General features: G+C 42.3%; 1 protein-coding gene across 1 annotated transcript in view; it reads left to right on the top strand.

Moving 5' to 3' along the window:
- LOC120748629 (ovostatin-like) overlaps window positions 1–12,153 on the top strand; it is a 29,176-nt gene extending 17,023 nt beyond the window's left edge. Inside the window, exons 24-37 of the mRNA XM_040055243.2 lie at window positions 129–212; window positions 1,284–1,460; window positions 1,945–2,026; window positions 2,917–3,073; window positions 3,524–3,598; window positions 4,884–5,049; window positions 5,597–5,817; window positions 6,857–7,072; window positions 7,190–7,314; window positions 7,509–7,599; window positions 10,016–10,087; window positions 10,650–10,752; window positions 11,531–11,605; window positions 12,034–12,153. Coding sequence (XP_039911177.1) covers window positions 129–212; window positions 1,284–1,460; window positions 1,945–2,026; window positions 2,917–3,073; window positions 3,524–3,598; window positions 4,884–5,049; window positions 5,597–5,817; window positions 6,857–7,072; window positions 7,190–7,314; window positions 7,509–7,599; window positions 10,016–10,087; window positions 10,650–10,752; window positions 11,531–11,583 — 1,622 coding nt within the window. The 3' untranslated portion in view covers window positions 11,584–11,605; window positions 12,034–12,153. The remainder of the gene's footprint in view (window positions 1–128; window positions 213–1,283; window positions 1,461–1,944; window positions 2,027–2,916; window positions 3,074–3,523; window positions 3,599–4,883; window positions 5,050–5,596; window positions 5,818–6,856; window positions 7,073–7,189; window positions 7,315–7,508; window positions 7,600–10,015; window positions 10,088–10,649; window positions 10,753–11,530; window positions 11,606–12,033) is intronic.
- The last annotated feature ends 7,156 nt before the right edge of the window (window positions 12,154–19,309 follow it).

Raw genomic sequence — 19,309 nt, 5'->3', positions numbered from 1 at the left:
ATACCTTTAGCTCATTGGGCAAGTCTCTGTGGCATTTTCCTTACCCAGACTGAAGGCTATAACAGCCAAGACTTCTGTGAAAAAGCCCCATGATTTTAACAATTCTTTTTTTCACATTTTCTCATTAGGCAAAAAGATTTCTGAACAAGTGTCTCTCAGCTTGCCAAGAAACCTAGTGCAGGGATCAGCCAGGGCTTATTTTTCTGTCATTGGTAAGTTTACTACTTAGAGTAAATGCAAAATGGCATTTCTCTTGTGCTGCACCCAGTGCCATCGTGTACACACACACAAACCTTATGTAAAGTTGAAGAAGCAATTATTCCTGATTTTAGAAGGTAAGTTTTCTACTTTGTAAAATGGCAGTGAGAGGCAAAATTTGCTCACAATTCTCTCATATCAAGAGAGGACAAAATGGTCCAATAATTCCATTTATATTGCATTCCAGATTATACTGCATTAACATACCCAGTTCAGTATAGTAAAACAGCCAACTCAGATGAAAAGTAGCATAAGGCAGACTTCTTTGAAAAGAATTATCTTAATTTCTTGGAAAGAAATCTTCAGAACTTTGCTGACTGCATAATTTCAGATTTACCATTTTGCATAATGAAAAACATTCATAAGTCAGTAAGTTTCCATAGAATAAAAGTTTCAGGTCCCAATCAACTCTATTAATCTGAAAGTCACTATTAAGATTTGAGTGCTCTCTTCAGTTAAATTTTTTTGAGGTTCTGAACTCAAGACTGTTTTCTAAACACCGTTTAGTTTAGTTTAGTTTAGTTTAGTTTAGTTTAGTTTAGTTTAGTTTAGTTTAGTTTAGTTTAGTTTAGTTTAGTTTAGTTTAGTTTAGTTCAGTTTAGTTTAGTTCAGTTTAGTTTAGTTTGGGAGCCTATGTCTGTGTGAGATGTGCTGATGCTGTGCAATTACAGCCTCTGCAGCCCATCAGCATCATACCCCACACAACATTTTCACATGTATGTGCAAAAAAAGGAAGCAGGTTGTAAAAGGCAGAGAAATCTAACCCTTTCAAGGATTCATAGCTGTTTCTCAGATGACATGCCAGCATTGGTGCTCATTTTTTTCTCTCAAATTCTCAGTTTCTTCCAGCCATTCATCATCCAGATAAGAAATGAAAAATGGGGACAGTTCAGCACTTTTCTTCCATGATATGTCTTTGGTTGCTATATATGGGTTCATAATAAGGAAGTATAGACCAATGTATAATGCTGTGTAATAAAAACCTGTCTGAACTGAGCTGATCTCGTACATTTTTCACTCTTCAGGAGACATTTTGGGTACAGCCCTTCGGAACTTAGATAACCTCCTCCATATGCCTTATGGCTGCGGAGAACAGAACATGGCCTTGTTCACACCCAACATCTATGCCCTGGATTATCTGAATAAAACTGGGCAGCTGACTGAAGAGATTAGACTCAGGGGTACTGGTCATTTATCCACAGGTAAGAGGTTTTCAGATTCTTCCATCTGCTTCCCCAGGGAAATGGTCACAGGACCAAGCCTAACAGAGTTTAACAAGCATTTGGACAATGCTGTCTGGCAGATGGTGTGATTTTTGGGGTTTTTTGCATGGTTAAGAGTTGGACTTGATGACCATTGTTGGTCCCTTCCAACTCAAAATGAACTGTGATTTTGTGATCTAGTATTGTGATTGTTTGCCTTGAACTCTTCAGCTCTACATGGTGAGCACTGACCTCTGAATTCCAGCACCACAATAATTGCATAGGAGGAGGCAATGAGAGCACCCCAAAAGCAGCATGTCGTTCTTCCAGGAGCAAAAGCAGATGGAATTGAGAGGGGTTTCCATTATTCACCAGACATACATTACCTGATACTAAATTCAAAGTCCTACTGCTTCAGTTGAACAAACAGCAGAACTAATATTTTCTGTGATTAGAAAATGTGCCTCCTTTATTGTGATTTCAGGCTACCAGAAACAACTATCATATAAACACCGAGATGGTTCCTACAGCTCCTTTGGGTTACGAGATAGAGGAGGGAGTGTATGGTAAGTGATGACGCTTTCTATTTCCCTAGCACAGGATCTTTAGGCTTTGAAAAACGATCCAAGTGTTCAGTGATTCTCTTTTTTTAATAGGCCAAATTAATATAGTTCAATTAATTTGGATCTCCTTGTAAAGGAGAAATTAATAACTGGAAAGAGGGCAACAAAAGGACAGGATGATCATTGGGAACTGGAGCACATAATGTTCAACAGGAAACTGAAGGATGTGGGTTTGTTCAGCCTGTAGAAGAGGCTAATGGAAGACCCGGGTAAACTTTTCTGCTGCCTGGAGGGGGACTGTGGAAATACAGAGTTGGACTCTTGTTGGAACTGCACAGAGTAAGGACAAGAGTTTGCCCTTAGTCAAGTTGCTACAGAGACAACTCCAAGTGGGTAGAAGGAATAAAAATCTTTCCCAGGGAAGGCTGTAGCACCTAGACAAATGCCCAGAGAGGATGTGGATATGTCTATCCCTAGAGACCTTCACATGACTGGACAAAAGACTGAGCAGCCTGACACGCCTCTGAAGCTGGCCTTAGTTTAAGCAGGTGGTTGAACAGGAGACTTCCAAAGATCCCTTCCAACCTGATTTGTTTTACAATTCAATTAACTAAGACTAGAAACTGCTAACATCAATAATCAAGCTGTGTCTTTATACTTTACCACTGTCTAAAATTATGGGTTCAGCACAGTAATGGAGACATATCAGGTCAATTTTTAGTATCAGGATTTTTTGTACGTGATTTATTTAAAACTTAGAAAACACTTTCTTCTTTTACCACAAACATTATGAAGTTCTTTTTATGTAATTTTCTATGCATATCCTATGCACTGGTAAATATTCTTGGTCTTGTTCACACCATACCTGCTTTCTGTTTCTGGATCACCTGCAGGCTCACTGCCTTCGTGTACAAGTCACTGGAGCAAGCCAAACGCTACATCTACATTGATGACAACGTCCAGTCTCAAACTTTGATCTGGCTGGCAAGCAAGCAGAAGTCAGATGGCTGCTTTGAAAATGCTGGATCACATTTCAACAGTGCTTTGAAGGTAACTGAGATAAGTACAGCCACAATCTGCCAGTCCTGCCATCTGGATTTATTTGGATAAGACACAAGCTTATTCTTCACAACACCCTTACTCTTCGTAGTAGTTATCTCATGTCTCTCCTATACAAGCAAGGCATAATTCTTATGTGTGCTCTTGATGATGAGGTAAAAACAAGTATAACTTTCTGAGTTATAAGTCTTGGTTTTTATTTTCCACCACTGCATTTTTTGCTCAGCCACAAGCTATTGTCTGCTTTATTAGACACGCATGAAAGTCAAGAAGATGCAATCAATTACTTTGGCTTTATCCTGTGTGAACTTGATCTTTCTTGTTCATATGCACACAGGGAGACAGAAATTACTGCTGATCTCAAATCTAACTGGTATGTGAACTATGAATTAATTCATACATTATTTCCTCCTAACCAGTTCTTTGCTTGTTTTTCATCAGGGTGGAGAAGAAGCTGAATACTCTCTCACAGCCTATGTTGTGGCATCATTGCTGGAGGCTGGACACTCTGCTGCAGTAGGTATTTGGTGCTGTTAGTCCAGTCAGCCATTTGTCAAGCTGCACCAGTCACAGTCCCCACACCAGCGTTCTTTTACAATGAGGAACTCTAATTCTGATTGCAGGACAGTAGTTGACTGTAGACAGTCATTTTCAGGACCCTGCAGTCCCCTGCAAGTATTTAATGAGTGTTACAAATCAGTCACACATCCAGTGCCTATGGATTCCCTTGAAACAGCCCTGAGGAATCCAGATGTTTTAGACAATGATAGTCTAGGTACAAAATCCAGACTGTATTTGCCCACTCCATCCCGACTCCACTTTGGAATTTTCTCTGAATTAGCGCAGTACAAAGTTCAAGCTATCCAAATCTTCAGTCTACAAACTCACTCTGCGCATTTAGTTCCAAGTTGTGTTTCCACTTCCCTGTGGAAATCTTAATAATGGAAGGAAACGATGAGCTGCTGGTTGTACTACTAGGCACTGGGAAATGAGAGCCAAGGCCTGCTCTCTGTAATATATTTCCTGCATATCCTTGTGACCTTGTTCTTATGCTGACTTCATTCTTTATGCAATAGGGAGGAGGAGAATTGCTCCAAATCTGACAAGCATGTTCTAGACATGCTCTTTTTTTGAACATCCCTCAGACGTGGGATGTGGGCCGTCATCAAGGTACACGAGACCAACAGGATGAAAACATTGTGCAGAATCAAATAGTTCTATAGCAACATGAATTTAGTTTCCAACATCTTCATAAGAAACTCCAAAACCTGCCACGTGTTTATGTGAAGCTGCAGAGATGTCTGCAGCTGGTGTGTGCTGGTGATGTCTGAGGTGAAGAAGAGTTCACAGAGACAGTCGATAAGGCTAAAAGGTCTGAAGAATTACCTTGGTAGTTATAGCTAGCAAATGAACAATATCCATTTGAGAGAGCCTGCTTAATCATGAGGTCTCAATACACTTTACATAGTTCTGTAAAGATGGTACACATTTTATTGCTAAAGCAACCAAGGGACAAAGGTTTCACTTGAATAAGGTCATCTCATGAGTCAGGAAAAGAAACAGTGTTCTCTTATTCTGGCCATGCTGCCTCTAAATAAATGCAGAAGGGAGGCAGCATGATTGGAAGGGCATTTTTTTACAGGATACACTCCATAGGCCCTTAAACATGCCATGGATCATGAGCATTCCTAGCATGAAGAGGCTGGGATTGCAGCTTAAGCAATGAGGGAAGTATTTAAAAAATATTGTGCGGAGACACAAATCCAAGTGCCTGACACCCTACTGTGTTTTGCATTACCAGCATCCTGTCGTTCGGAGTGGCATGAACTGCTTGGAGACTGCGTTTAACAGTGGGGTCCACAACCTGTATAACCAGGCCCTCCTTGCCTATGTTTATGGCTTAGCTGGCAGAGAAGAGAGACGCCAGTTCTTCCTTGAGCAGCTGGACGGGGCAGCTGTCAGGGCTGGTGAGTGCAGCATGGCCATGGTAGGGGCAGTGCAGCTGATGGAATGGCCTGTTGTGTCATGTAAGCTGTTCTGATGCACAGTTTTGCCATGAATGCTCTCCCTTCCCATTTCATGCCTGCTCTGCTACTGGATTTATCTCTAGGAGTTTTTCTGTCTGTCCCTTTTGGCTTCACAGAAGTTTGAGCTGTGGCCTGATCTATGAAATTTTGAAATAATTTGGGGGCAGAGAGAGTCCCCTGCATGTCCCAGCCCAAGGTATTGAAAGATAGTACCTAATTTTCCAATTAGTTTCCTCTTGTAATGCTGAACCCACTTCCCTCGGCTATGTCATGTGTCCCTGTTTGCAACTGCCTTAGCATGCTTCTACTACATTGCCTTCACTTCAATCCCTCTTTGTCTCACGCAGCCTGCTTTTATTAATTCCCTTTCCCTCCCCTCCTGTTTTCTTTTCCAGCTCAGAAGTAAAACTTACCCAGTTCAAGACACCAAGATCTGAAAAAAAATTATTTTTTCCATGCTTTTTGCACCCTACTTCTTTGTTTTCAGGTGGATCTGTTCACTGGCAGAGAGAAAACAAGCCACCAGCAGAACATTTCTCTCACTTCAATTCCCGTGCCCCTTCTGCTGAGATTGAAATGACCGGCTATGTGCTCCTCGCTCTGCTCAACAGACCCAGACTCACTCCAGAAGACTTATCTTATATTTCCCGCGTTGTGTATTGGCTTATCAAACAACAGAACCCATATGGTGGCTTTTCCTCCAGCCAGGTAACAACTGGGTGTGGTAAAAAGAAAGCATCTTGGAGCAGCACAGTCTGCAAGCTGAATATTGACAAATGAAAAAATCGTTCTGGCTGCATATGGATTTGAGTAATACTTGATAGCTGGTGCTTGCATGGGTTGCCCTGCCAAAGGCACACCATGATCTTCAAAGCTTTACACATAATTTGGTTTTAAGCAAAGAGAATTTACCTGAGTTCCAAGTTAGCCATGGACAGCAGTCACTGCTGACACAACATTATCCCAGGTCCTCTGCGATAATTAAAATTTGTTGCTCCAGAATCACAGAATCCAGAATGGCTCAGGCTGGAGGGGGCCACAGAGGGTCATTTGGTCCAGTCTCCCTGCTCAAGCAGGGTCATCCCAGAGCACATGGCACAGGATTGTGTCCAGACAGTTCTTGAACATCTCCAGTGAGGGAGACACCACAACCTCTCTGGGCAGCCTGTTCCAGTGCGTGGTCACCTGCACAGTGAAGAATTTCTTCCTCATGTTCAGGTGGAACTTCCTCTGCATCCATTTCTGCCCAATACCTCTTCTTCTATTGCTTAGCACCACTGAGAAGAGCCTGGATCCACCCTCTGGACACCCTCCCTTCAGATATTTGTGAGATCCCCTCTCAGTTGTCTCTTCTCAAGGCTGAACAGACCCAGTTGTATCAGCCTCTCCTTGTAAGAGATTACTCAGTCCCTTAATCATTCTTTTCACAATTCTCCTCTGAACCCGCTCCATGTCTCTGCTGTACTGAGGAGCCCAGACTGGACACAGCATTCCAGATACATCTCCCTAGGGCTGAGTAGAGAGGACAAAGCCCTTCCTAGTGCACCACAGATAGACACACTGGTGGCTCAGGGACAGCTTTTTGTCCACCAGGAAGAGTCCTACGAGAACTTGTCTCCTTGGCTCTTTGCAAAGTCCCCCTGCCTTTATGAGTACTGACAAAGCATCAGGGAAATAGGAGCTGTGCAAATCTCACACTCCATCTTACACCTGGGTATCTAATTGGGGATCCTGTTACTCTTTTCAGGACACTGTGGTTGCTCTCCAAGCTTTAGCCCAGTATGGATATCTCACCTTCTCCAAAGAAAGTCTTAATACGGTCGAAGTCCACTCCATGGAGACCCCCAGTAAGATTTTCCAGGTGAATGACAAGAACCGCTTCTTGCTGCAGCAGGCTTCCTTACCCACTATTCCAGGGAGTTACAGCGTGGAGGTGAATGGCACTGGCTGCGTCTATCTGCAGGTGAGCAAGCTGGGACCTCAGCACCACCCTCTGGGAACTAAGCAGGGGGCTCTCCGTCTTTTATTCCTCTCCATAAGGCTAGGTCTGTGACCATCTCACTCTTTCTATCTCTTTCAGACCACCTTGAGATACAACATCCATCTGCCAAAAAAAGCTGCAGGATTCTCTCTGTCTGTGAGGACAGCAAATGTGTCTTGCACAGGCACCTATCCACCAAAGTTTGACCTTGTCCTCTCTGCCAGGTAACTTCCCTTTACTGACCCATCCCCTCGCACTCACAGATCGGTAAAGCATCCAGGGAAGGATCTGAGTACAGGCAGTTAACTGCTGCTCTGCAGCTGTAGGAAGGAAAACAGAATTACTGGGAGCTAAAAGTGTCATTCACTGGTCTCCTTTCCATTTGCAGACCAGACTAACAGAACTTTTCTCATTTTAGTTACACAGGGAACCGCAGTGTCTCCAACATGGCTATTATTGATGTGAAAATGCTCTCAGGATTTGTTCCTGAAGAATCTTCCCTGAAAAAGGTAAAAAATTGGACCAATGTAAATGATAAAGCCTAAAAACATAGGAAGTTGATAGACATAGTCTCTGATTAGCAAATTTGAGCCCATGAAAATACTGCAAAGTCCCTGGGCATAGCCTTCTCTCACATACTCTGTGTTTCAAATTTGTAGCTGTTTATGTGTTGAAGACAAATCTGTTAGGACTTGCCAAATCCAGTGGCCCAGGAGAGCCAAGACTTCATATCCCCAGCTCCAACCAACAGCAAAGTTCAGTGTATATTCCCAATAAGCAGACATGCACGCTACACATATATATATCCACATATACATAATATACCTGTCACACAGATCAATAGACAGGAAAGACAGCGCTTCCTCAAACACAGATAGCACAGTTGGCCTTATCCTGTTCCCCTTTCTGCCTGATCAGATTAAAATCTCATTTGCAGAAAAGAGGAATAAATAAATGCATAATTATACAGGAGCACATATATACAGGCAAATACACGATGTGTCTCCTTATGGTAGCTGGCCTCAGGCACTCAGTCTGCCCAGCAGCTGCCCCTGGACCATCATTCTGTTGAGTTGCTGGCACCTGGACATGTGCCTCCTTCAAGGCCTGAGCCCCACATCAGTGCCTGGAACTGAGGTCCCCATCACCCACAGGTACACATGGTGAGGGCCTCTATAAGCATTGCAGAGGATGAGCTGGGGTCCCCTGGTTTCACAGTGGTGTCAAACAGACATATACATGCAGAGACGTGCAAGTAAGTCTCCACTAGCTGCTCCAGTCCAATGTCCACCTCCAAGACTTCATGGTTTCTCCAGAGATAGGCTTGGACACCCTGCTCCCTTTGGTAGCTGTCTTGGAACCTCTGGTGTCTCCAACATTTGGGTCAGGTTTATGCCTGTCTCAGTAGCTGGCTGCTCTTCCAGTTTACCACTAGTGACCACATGCTGATATACCCCCTCCACTACAAGCCTGAAATCTGGTGTCTCAGGATGCTGGCACTCCAGGCACACTGTCCCTGTGATCTCTCATCCTCTCTTCAGTGACTTGCACAGAATAGAGAGCCCTTCACCCTGGAAAATTGCCAGGAACAGAGATTGTTAAGAGGGCAGGAGAGGCTGTGGTGACCGCGTGCAGGACAGACAAGTGTGCTGACCACCAACGTGTTAATGTGCAACTGACCTCTTTTATCTCATTTTCCACCCTTTTTCCTTCTGATTGGATTTTATCCCTCTCCTTGTTAACTTCTGTTCCTCCCCTAAACACCCTGTAATAACTCCTTGAGACCCAGCAGCCCATACTCAGCCCCACGGTCTGTAGGCAGCGTTCCCCTTCAGTCTGCAAGGTGATCCGGGGATATTCTGCTGTTGACTCACCTGGTGGGTCTCACACTGACGGTGGGCTGGTCACTGCCCCGTGGCAGCCCCAAGGGGAAGCGGGTCAGAGTGCTCCAGTGGCTCTGCTCAGGTTCCTGGGGTTTTCCCGTGCTCCTTAGTGTCTGTGTGAATGGGTCTGTAGTCACACAGACTAACAGAATCTGTGTGAGAAATACTTCTGCCGTTGTTAAATTGCTTTAATTGGAGTTTTGCATTATTATCCCTTTGGCAAGGGCTATTTCTTCCTCTACAATACAGTTTAACAAACAACCAAAAAAAGGAGGTTATTGATCCTACTCCTTTACTCTCCAGAAATTTGGTTATGATGATGACAATTCTGGGGACAATAGTGACAAACACATAGTTTAGATTCCTAATACAATTTAGGTTCACAATAGATGAGTTACCTTCAAGCCACAACCTATAATTTTCAATTAGATAAAAGAAGAATTAAATTCTTCGTAGAGTCTGCTCATACCTTTGTGTATTTATAATCATTCAGCATTCAGACCTGAATTTTTTTGGCTAGAACTGTAGGAAATTGATAAATTTTCTTTGTAAGATTTTTTTCTGTTGAGGTGCTATTCTGGTTGGCATCCTACTCCTCTTCATATACAATTGGGGGAAAATAGCTGTTTTTTAAAGTTTGGAATATTTTAGGCTTGTATATTTTGATATTAAAATATTTTTCCTCGCATTCTTTTCTAAATGTTTTTAAACTTTCATTTAAAAAACACAATAAACTAGAAGGTGAGTCAGCTTGGGCTGCAGAAATGAATTCTAAACTCTCTTTGAAACGGGAGAATTCTTAGGTTGATGGTGAAAGTCTCAAGTATCAAAGCTGACCGGTGGAACTCTTTACCAGTGTGACCGGTCTGCACTCATCAGGTTGTAAAAACACTCAGCTTGCATTTCTTTTTTTTGGCGACTAGATGGCGGGGTGGGATAAAAGGAGCACGGCAGCCACTCTAAATGCATTTTGCTGTGGAATCTGTAAGTCTCCTTGGCAAGTCTCCAGTGCTAACGTTGCTGTATTTTACCTTATTTAAAGCTTCGGTACGAGAATTCTATTGTAGACCGTGTAGACATCAAGAACAACCACATACTCTTCTACCTTCAGAAGGTAAGTTTGGGAGGTTTCCTCTCAGTTTTATTAAACTGAAAGTTTCAAACAGGCTCCCAGACAAAAGAAAAATCTTATTAATAGCGAATTAACAACACCCATGCCTTAAAGAGGTAAAGGTACTTCACACAATCCTACATCACAGGGGACAATGGAGATATTTTGATCAAACTAATAAAGGGAGGAAAGTAAGCAGAAGATTCTTAGGGGTACTGATGGTGATTTTAGCTGGGAAAAGGCAAGGAACGAAACTAACAGGAATTTTTGGTTATAGGGTGAATGTTGATGTGCTGAAAACCACACTAACAGGAAAAAAAGTTGGGGCAATTGGCAATGGAAATAGGGTGAGGAAGAAAGAAAAGACAAGAAAAATACAATTTTAGCTACAAAACATATTTAGTGACAGCTTTTAAACAATTATCTGATTTAGCATCAATTTTACAAAACTTGAGAGAACTGTAAAATTGTCACACAGTCTGATTCAGAAATTAATCTGCTCAACCTTAGCCTCAGGGATAGTCATGCAAAGTTCTGATGCATCTTCTTGTCTTGCCATTTCCAGGTCTCCCAGGAGGAAATCAGCTTCTCCTTTGGTGTGGAGCAAAGCCTGCCTGTCTCAGACATCAAAGCAGTGCCTGTACATATATATGATTACTATGAAACAGGTGGGTGACCCAGCAAGCCTCGGTAAAACCTGTGACAAAGGAGAGACAAGGAGAGGCCCACTTAGCAATTCTGCTGGTTTTGATTACTAGACTGCAAAGGTTTTGCAGAGCATAAACAGTTCCTGCTCTCCTGTGTTTACATTTCTTGCTTCATTTCGACATAAAGCAGATAAGAAAGTGATCCATGAGAATTTCTGTCTTACAAAACACATACAAAAAGACATGTGGTTCCACTTTCTTTCCACAGTTTTGACATTATGGTTGAAATCAATAACTCAAAGGCAGCAGTGTTCCTGACTTTCCTGAACTGCATTAGCTATTTTTTTTTCTACTTAATATTGTCATTGTAGGCTGCTGCAAGAAGACCTTCCTTAGTGGAATTTAAATACTTAAGTAGGAATGACAGTCCCACTTAACAAAAGAGGAGTTTAAGTAACCAGACCTAGAAATATAAGTGCCTGGCCACCTTTCTTGAACTGTATTCTAGCAGATTAGGAGCAGCAGCAGCAGTCAGAGAATTGACCCTGGAGTGCATTTTCTGCTGCCTGATCCACATCTTGCATGGTGACAGCGATGATGTGTCCTGACAAACATGGTCAGAGTGCACTGGTCCCTGACTGTGAAGCCCTACTGCTGGGTGCCTTGACAACTGGGAGTCTACCACAAAATTTAACAAGTGTCTTCTGTTTTGTAGCATGTTAATGACAGGTGCAGGTGGACTGGAGTCAGAATGATTTCTTGCTCTCATACAAATGTCTTCTTCCTTTCTTCTTTCCAGATGAATATGCCCTTTCAGAGTACAACACACCCTGCTCCCCATCTTCCCACTGAAATCAGAGGTGTGCCAGAAGAGGTAATGATTCAGGAAGTATCAGGCAAGCAGTTGTAGAAGAAGAAGACTTGGGGGTTTTTTGTTTGTTTGTTTGTTTTTCTGGGAGCACAATGAAAAACATGTAGAATAAGGAGAAAAAACCAAATTCCATATTGCTGTAGATCAGAATGACCCATTTCAGCCTACACTTCAAAAAGAACTAGGTTCAATGTGGATTAGAAACTACAGATAAAGTCCTTTTCCTAACAAGGGAGATACTGTGCAGTTGTTGACTCTGACCATCCATCTTGTTTTGAAACTTATTACATATTCCAGTGGGAGATTTGTGTAAAGGTAAATGCTTGAAATGTGTTCTGAGCCATAGACTCCTTTTAAGAAATCCTAATCTAGGAGAATAATGTGCTGCTGCTTCCATAGATTTTATTTGTGTTGGTCTTTCCATTATCCAGAGGGAAAATCCTGAAGAAATGACTTTGATCCTCACCTTGTTCAGCAATTGAACTGAATCGTCTGCAGATGACAGAATTCTGATCAAAGGAAGACAATTTTGTGCAAGTTTTCCCTCTGTCTAGAAAGAAATGTTTTCTTCGGATTAGCATCTCCTATTACAGTAGCCCTTTGTAATAAAACATTCTGATTGGCAATGGCATTTGTCCCAGTCTGCACTCCTTGGTCTGTCTGGAGCTGGGTGAACACCAGAGCCCAGGACACGGTAGGAGAGGGGCAGTCCAGTGCACACCCTGAGAGCACTGTTCAGTGAGATGTCAGCCTCGCCCAGAGATAGCTCAGGTGAGACCAATCCTACCTCACAGTGCAGGGACCTCTGCAACGCAGGGAGGTCATGACGAAGACCCTCGGGCTCAGCGTAGTCCCAGAAAGATGCAAAAGGGATTTGGAAGCTGTGGGAGAACATAAATGTTGGTTTGGAAGGAGCTGGGGAAGACACCAATTGCAGCCTCCCGTTCTAAGAACTGCCCAGCTGAAACCAACCAGCAGAAGGGTGTTCTGCTCCAGAGTGGCACTGGGGTCCAGAAAAAAAAAGCAAGCTTCAGCAATTGAGCAATGCCAGGATCTAGGGGACCCTGGGAAGCAGCTAGAGAGTTGCTCTGAAGAGATGAGGAATTTGAAACAGGAATCTTAAGTCTCTGTGAATTTGGATTCTGGCTGATGTGAGCTAAGTGCCTCAACACCCTTGAGGACCTGGCCCCATGCCCTGATTGTCTCACCTCTCTACACACACCACCTGGCATGTGAAAGCATCAGGCACAGAGCAGCTTTTCATGTGGGAGCACTGTGCATACAGGTGAGCCTGAAGGGGCACTTTGATGCATAAAGCAATGTTTATGAGCACATGTGCCACTCATATTTCTGATTATTCTCCTTAGGATGGACAGAAAGGAGTTCTCTGGTGTTTCTTTTTCCCTCCTTTTTTTTTTTTTTTTTTCTTTTTTTTTTTTTTTTTTTTAAAGTCGTGTATAAGCTTTGTTTATCAAGAAACAAGAATAGTTTCTTCCCTGACAATTCTGGTGAAATTTCTACCTTGTGAAAAAAATAATGACATTTTGAGAAAAAATATATTGTGAGGTGAGCGGCTTTCAAGCCTTTCAATCCTGCTCAAAACATTGAGTTTCTATCCCCAGCATTTCTCTTCCCATCAGAAGCAACCCCTGGGCACAACCCTTGACCAAAAAAGTCACACTGAAGGCAGTGTTTTCATGTTTGCATGAGACCTGTGGTGACTTTTGCTACAGACAGACACATGCTGAGAAGTAAGTTATGACTCTGAAGAGGTTAAGGGGCCAACTGACCCCAAACTCCCCCTTGTTCTCCCATCCCTGTCAGCAAAAAAGATTGTGTGAGCTTCAAGAGGGGTCAGTCAGGCTACTTCAATCCACCTTCCTCAGCTGTGTAAACTCAGCCTGCTGCTAAACAAAAGCCTTTGTTTAATGCCATTCCAGTGAATGGCCAACTGCAAGCCTGGTCAGATGGAAACTGATATCGAATGCAGATGCTTTCAAAAGCATAGCATTTAAATTTTACTACAAATTTCCAAAACACTAGGCTGAGAGGGAGTGGATGGAACAATGCCAGGAGTACCTAGCAAAATCTGCATTTTACAGCTTTCTTTTACCTCTCTAACACTTTTAACCGCAGTGCAACTAGTGACCCAATTCTTATTCTCGTGGAGCTTACATTATGTGAAGCTGCTGCTTCACGAATTCAGTTTGCTTAACCTCAATGCAAGGCAGCTGAGAAGATGTAATAATTGAAAGGAGCTTCAGATACTGAACTTGTACAACCATGTGAATCAATCAGAAAATGGTAAGGGCCATATTCCGTTTCAAAAAATGGAAAATACATTCACACTGTTTTCTTTGATTGCTATAGTTAGAAATCTGCTCTAGAACTCTAAAACTACCATGAATTAATCTACCCTTTCACTTTCAGTGTGCAAAAAGGTGCAGTTCCTACAGGACCCATCTGCTGTGGTCCGTGGGAATGTGCCAGGACAGGCTGTGGAAGTTTTTCCCAGAGGTATAAACTGTCAGGACTCTGTTTTGTGTAATAGCAATGCACTTGTGCTATGAGCAACTATGAGTGACACTAGACATGGGTGTGATGCTCCTCATTTCCACACAGTGCTCTCCAGCAGACAGTTTTGCCTAGTGCTGTTCATTTATGGGTCAATAACAATTTAAAAAAAAAATAGCCAAAACTAATTCTTCAGAAGAGAGCAATCAGGACTTTCTCTTACTCCCTGTTTGCCTGAGGCCAGCTTCTTTGCCCTGAGACAACTTGGAAACCTCAACTGTTTAGGAAGATAATAAAGGATAATAAAGGATAATAAAGACTGACAAGTCTTCATCAAGGACACATCCTCCACCTTGTTCTGTACAGTGCTCAGCAGTTCAATGTATAGCTGCAGAATATATTTTCACTGGAGACAAAGCAGAAATAACCTTTATGTGAGGGGAATGAATCAAAAACTTTTCAGGCATAAGGTCAGGGGTTGAAGGCACAAACAGGCTCTCCCTGGGGGGCGTCCTTAAAGTGGTGCAATCAATATATCAGGTAACACAAGAGTATTGTTTTGCTGCCAAGTAGATAATAACAACAGATAAAGGGAGAGAAAGCTGCAGACTTTGAATAGCATTTGCACGCCTTCCATAATGTGTCTGGAACAAGTTCAATTTCTGTGATGTCATAGTGGAAAGAAAAATTATTTGTAACAACAAAAAATGGGTTTAGAAGCAAGATGTTGGTCAATGGCAAAAAGATCAAAGTACTCAAAAACAGACTGAGCCTCCAACATTTAGCGTTATCAGCCAGTTGTGAGAGACTCCTTACCCCAAGCTCTCTTTCCCATTCAAGTCCTAGCAGCATCCTGCCTACACTGAAGACAGACTTCAAAGAAATGAGAAGAGGTAGTCTCTGCTCTAAAAGATGTATGTCTGATGTCTTGCATTCACCTCCTATGAACTCTTGGTTCTGATAATATGATTTTACAGCCTTGAAGTGAGATCCTTCCTTTCTAAGAGCCCTTGGATTAGAAATACAGCATTTGCCCAGAAAATATGTCCAAGAAACTTCCTTTGGCCCATAAAGCTGCATCCAAAGACACAGCTTTATGTAAAATCATTGCTCCTCCCTGGTTCTCTTCTCACAGACCAATCCGTAGTTCAGACAGATGATTCAAGTCTCTTGTCAACAGTGCCTAAAACTTCAGGAAATGGCTTTAGGGGCATGATTGCCTCAGTAAAACCCTTGTAGGATCGGTAGGCTGATGGCTGCATTCCTCAGGGAAAGCAGAACTGTATGACCCTTCTCAAGTCATTCCAGAGAAGGAGGGAAACCAGCCAGGAAAGACTGTTCCACTCTAAACTGATGGAGGGAAGGAGAAGAAAGTAAGAGGGACTAATGGGGCCTCACTTACAAATCTGTCATTACAATGCATTTATGAGTCATTTCTACAGAATGAAATTTAAAAACAGACTTTCCATAAAGCAGAGAAAAGCCATTGCAATATGAAAGCCTCAGAGAGCTGCTTCTTTCTACATATGCCTGTCACAAGTTGTCACCCGAAATGAAAGCAAATGTTTCTAGCCTCAGAGTGCAGAAGTTGCAGCTACGAGGAGAGGATAGTTGTGCACAGCTGCAAACTAGAAACAAAGGATTAGGGGTTTGATCAGAGGTGAAAAGGTCAGAGAATCATTTGGGCATCCCTCAGCACGCTAGAGATGACTGGTCTCAGGCACCTTTCTGGTAGCCAGAAAGGCCAATACATGACAACACCATATGCAGCTTGCATCAGCTCTTGGTACGCAAGATGATTTCTCAGTACCAGTCTCAGGCAGGGGAGATTTAGGGGGGAACATGCAACCAGACTGGTTGTCCTACCTTAATTAGTTACATTTTATGGATTACATGTCGAATGCTCCCCACTTGATGCTCGTCGTTAAGTATTTTCTTTCCCCCCTTTAATAAAAAACAGGTTTTGTATTTGCAAGTGTGAAGAGCGAACTTACTAAGTACCAGAGATTTTTTGAGGGGCTTATTCAGATACTTTATTGGTGACCTCTTTGCATTTGAGCTGAACCCTTGATGCTGCCTATAAAGACCACAAAGAAAGGAGGGCTGAAAAACCCTTGTTCCTGTCCATGCAAGGACAGTAAAACTGCAAAGCACTCCCAGAAGAAATGCAGAGTCTCTTATTAGCCTAACTACAGCACTGCATTCATAGTTTAGCCTGAAAGCTGCCAGGTAATCCGTGTATAACTATGAAAGATAATTTCATTTGTATATCCATTAGTATCCACTCGGAGGCTTGTGCTGTGACAGTGGTCAGGTTCCAGCTTCACTCACCTTTCACTGGCATTTGTCACCAAAACTGCACAGCAAAGACAGGCTTAATACTTCAGCTCACAGTTATTCCTGCTTAGATCTCAGCCTCTACACATATGTGGAGAAAGGTCTCCGTTTTGAAAGCAGGTTATGGATGACCCATCCACATCCATACTCAACAGAGTCACTGAAGCCTTGCAACTGGCTGACCTTCAACTACCTTCATCTTTTATAAGGCTGCCTTTTCCAGGCATGACAGACCCCTGAAATAAACTGCAGTCCTCCCCACCACCATATTTTGTTGAAAAACATTCCGTCACTCATCAAAATCACTGCACACTGTGACTATTCCAGTAGGGATATATGTATTTTATTTTATGACCTCACCATCCTTTTAGCTTCTAGAGGACTTTGCCAAGGCTCACATATCTTAGACCAATGAAAGAAATCTTGCATGCTTGACTAGAGACCCTATTGACCAAGCAGAACTTTATCTGTAGTTACCATGTTTCAGTATTGTTCCCGAAACACCTGGGCCAAACCAAGCATTTCGACCTTTACTGTGTCTAAACAAATCGTTACAATCTAATCTTCTTAAAGACGGTTTTATAGGGCGCAGTCATAGCCAAAATCGCAGGTTGATTCAGTGCTTCTCAACTAATTTTTGTAGCCGTAATGACCAAGTTTCTTTGTGCTGATTTTCTTCTGAATGCAGACATTAACCCGTTCACTGGAAAGCTGACAGTGCCTGCACCACAAATATATGGTTACAGATGTCACAGACACCTCCAAGCTGGCTTTAGACTGCATGAATGAGAGGGAGTACTAGAATTGTGTGAAATGTTAGCAGCCACAAATGCTTCAAAAACAGGAAAAAACCATGGAGTTCCAGAGACTGTTTTAATTTTCCTAAAGCCATTTGATGATTCCCACAGGAAAGAAATAGAGCTCTTTTCAGTAACAGTGAGTGAAGTTTGAGGTCAAGAAATCACACAGAAAGACACAGAAATTACTGTGACTGAGCAGCCCTATATGAAAAAAAATAATTGCAGTTGAATAGTATTACTGTAGCTTTTCACAGCAAGACAGATTTTATTTGTAAAGAAAATGCTGTACTGGTAGAACATATCTAGCCCCTCAAATAAACCAAACCACAACCATAAAGGCACAATTTTTGGCGTCAAACTATGGCTGCAGCAGGACTGTTTCGGTGGCAGAAAGGTATCTGTACTTAGCTGGTGGGACATTTTTTAACAAAGGTAACTAAATCAATTTTAAATCATACAGCACATTCTACTGTTTCCAAGGCTCCCTCTCATTGCTCTCCATCTACAAACACACATATCTCTCTCTGTGTGCTACAGCTGAAGCACAAGTGACTGAGGTCTGAAGTTGTGGCTTGGGTAACACTCAAAGTTAGGCTGGCAAAAACCTCTTTTTGAGTCAAGAATGCAAGATAATCTGTCTGTATACTGACATTTATCCAACATTACCCAAAATCAAGAACCTCTTCCAGTACCCAAAGCTACAAGAAATATGGAGAGAGGCTACTTAAAAGTCCATATAGTGATAGGACAAAGGGGAATTGATTCAAATTGAAAGAGAGCAGATTTAAATTAGATTTTAGCAAGAAATTCCTGGCTGTGAACTTGGTGAAAGAATTGCACAGGTGGCCCAGAGAAGCTGTGGATGTCCCATCCCTGGCAGTGTTCAAGGCCAGATTGGATGGGGCTCTGAGCAACCTGGTCTGGTGGAAGGGGTCCCTGCCCACAGCAGAGGGGTTGGAACTCGATGATCTTTAAGGTCCATTTCAACCCAAACCATTCCATGATTCTATGAAATACAGACCTGGTGATGGAGTACCATCTCTCTAATTTCCCTGCAGAGCAATCTTCACAAGCTTTTTGAACATATGCAGTCGAGTCAAAAAGAATGGGAAGGATCTGAAAAGCAAAGGTGTGCAGTCAGCAAATAATAATCATTAAAAAAAATTTTTTAAAAGTCAATGGATTAGTAAATATTCATCCAGAAAACAACCGTTTTGTTGTATCCAGTGGAACACTGTTTGATCTTCCTGTGAAAGACAAGTCATTATATGATATAGCCAAGAAGATGCGATGACCTCGGTTTTCCTTTGTTGTGATAAGGTTACAGTGGCATTTATTCACCCAGAGGACTTGTTTCATTGCAAACCTATTAACTCATTGGCTTCTCTATTACAGATTATTGCATCTTTTGTTTGTTTGTTTCTTTATCAGATGCACCTTCTTCATTGTGATTAGTGGTGGTTTTAAACTAGTACAGTGAATTATCTGGATATGGGATGCATGGCTAATCTTTGTCCTTCATTTGGTTACTGTTCAGAAGGTTTATGTGCTCAGAAGGTATATGTGCACAATGTGACCAGTGCCAGTTCTTGGAGATATAACAGTGCACTTTCTGACAAAATCCAGCCTATATTTGGGGCAAAACACCTGTTTTTTATAACAGTAAGTTATATACAACTACCCTTCTCTACCTCTACAACCTTTGAATGTCACCTAACCCACTCAACCCTCTGATTAAACTTTCAAAAATAGGCTCAGAAGGCTTCTGGGTTGTGACTATTATCAAATTGACTTGCTTGGAATGAATACTTCATTACATTGCAATAAATTTATAACTACCTGGAAAAGCAAGAACCTGCAATCCTAGTTGTCTCCTTTTTCCAGAATGTCAGCTCAAGTTCAAGCCCTTGTCAGTGAACTTCTGTTCTTGGCAGCTTCTGGTATGGGTATCCCATTGCAGAGAAAATAAAGCCTGATCCTCAGGGAAGCTCCTTAACTGCAGAATCTGTAGAGACCCTCTGCAACAGAAATGACAGTGAGGTGGGCTTTCAGAACA

The sequence above is a fragment of the Hirundo rustica genome, chromosome 2, assembly GCF_015227805.2.
Source record: "Hirundo rustica isolate bHirRus1 chromosome 2, bHirRus1.pri.v3, whole genome shotgun sequence".
Taxonomy (NCBI): Eukaryota; Metazoa; Chordata; class Aves; order Passeriformes; family Hirundinidae; genus Hirundo; species Hirundo rustica.
Note: the sequence above shows the minus strand (reverse complement) of the source record. Positions and strands in the feature narration are given on the sequence as shown.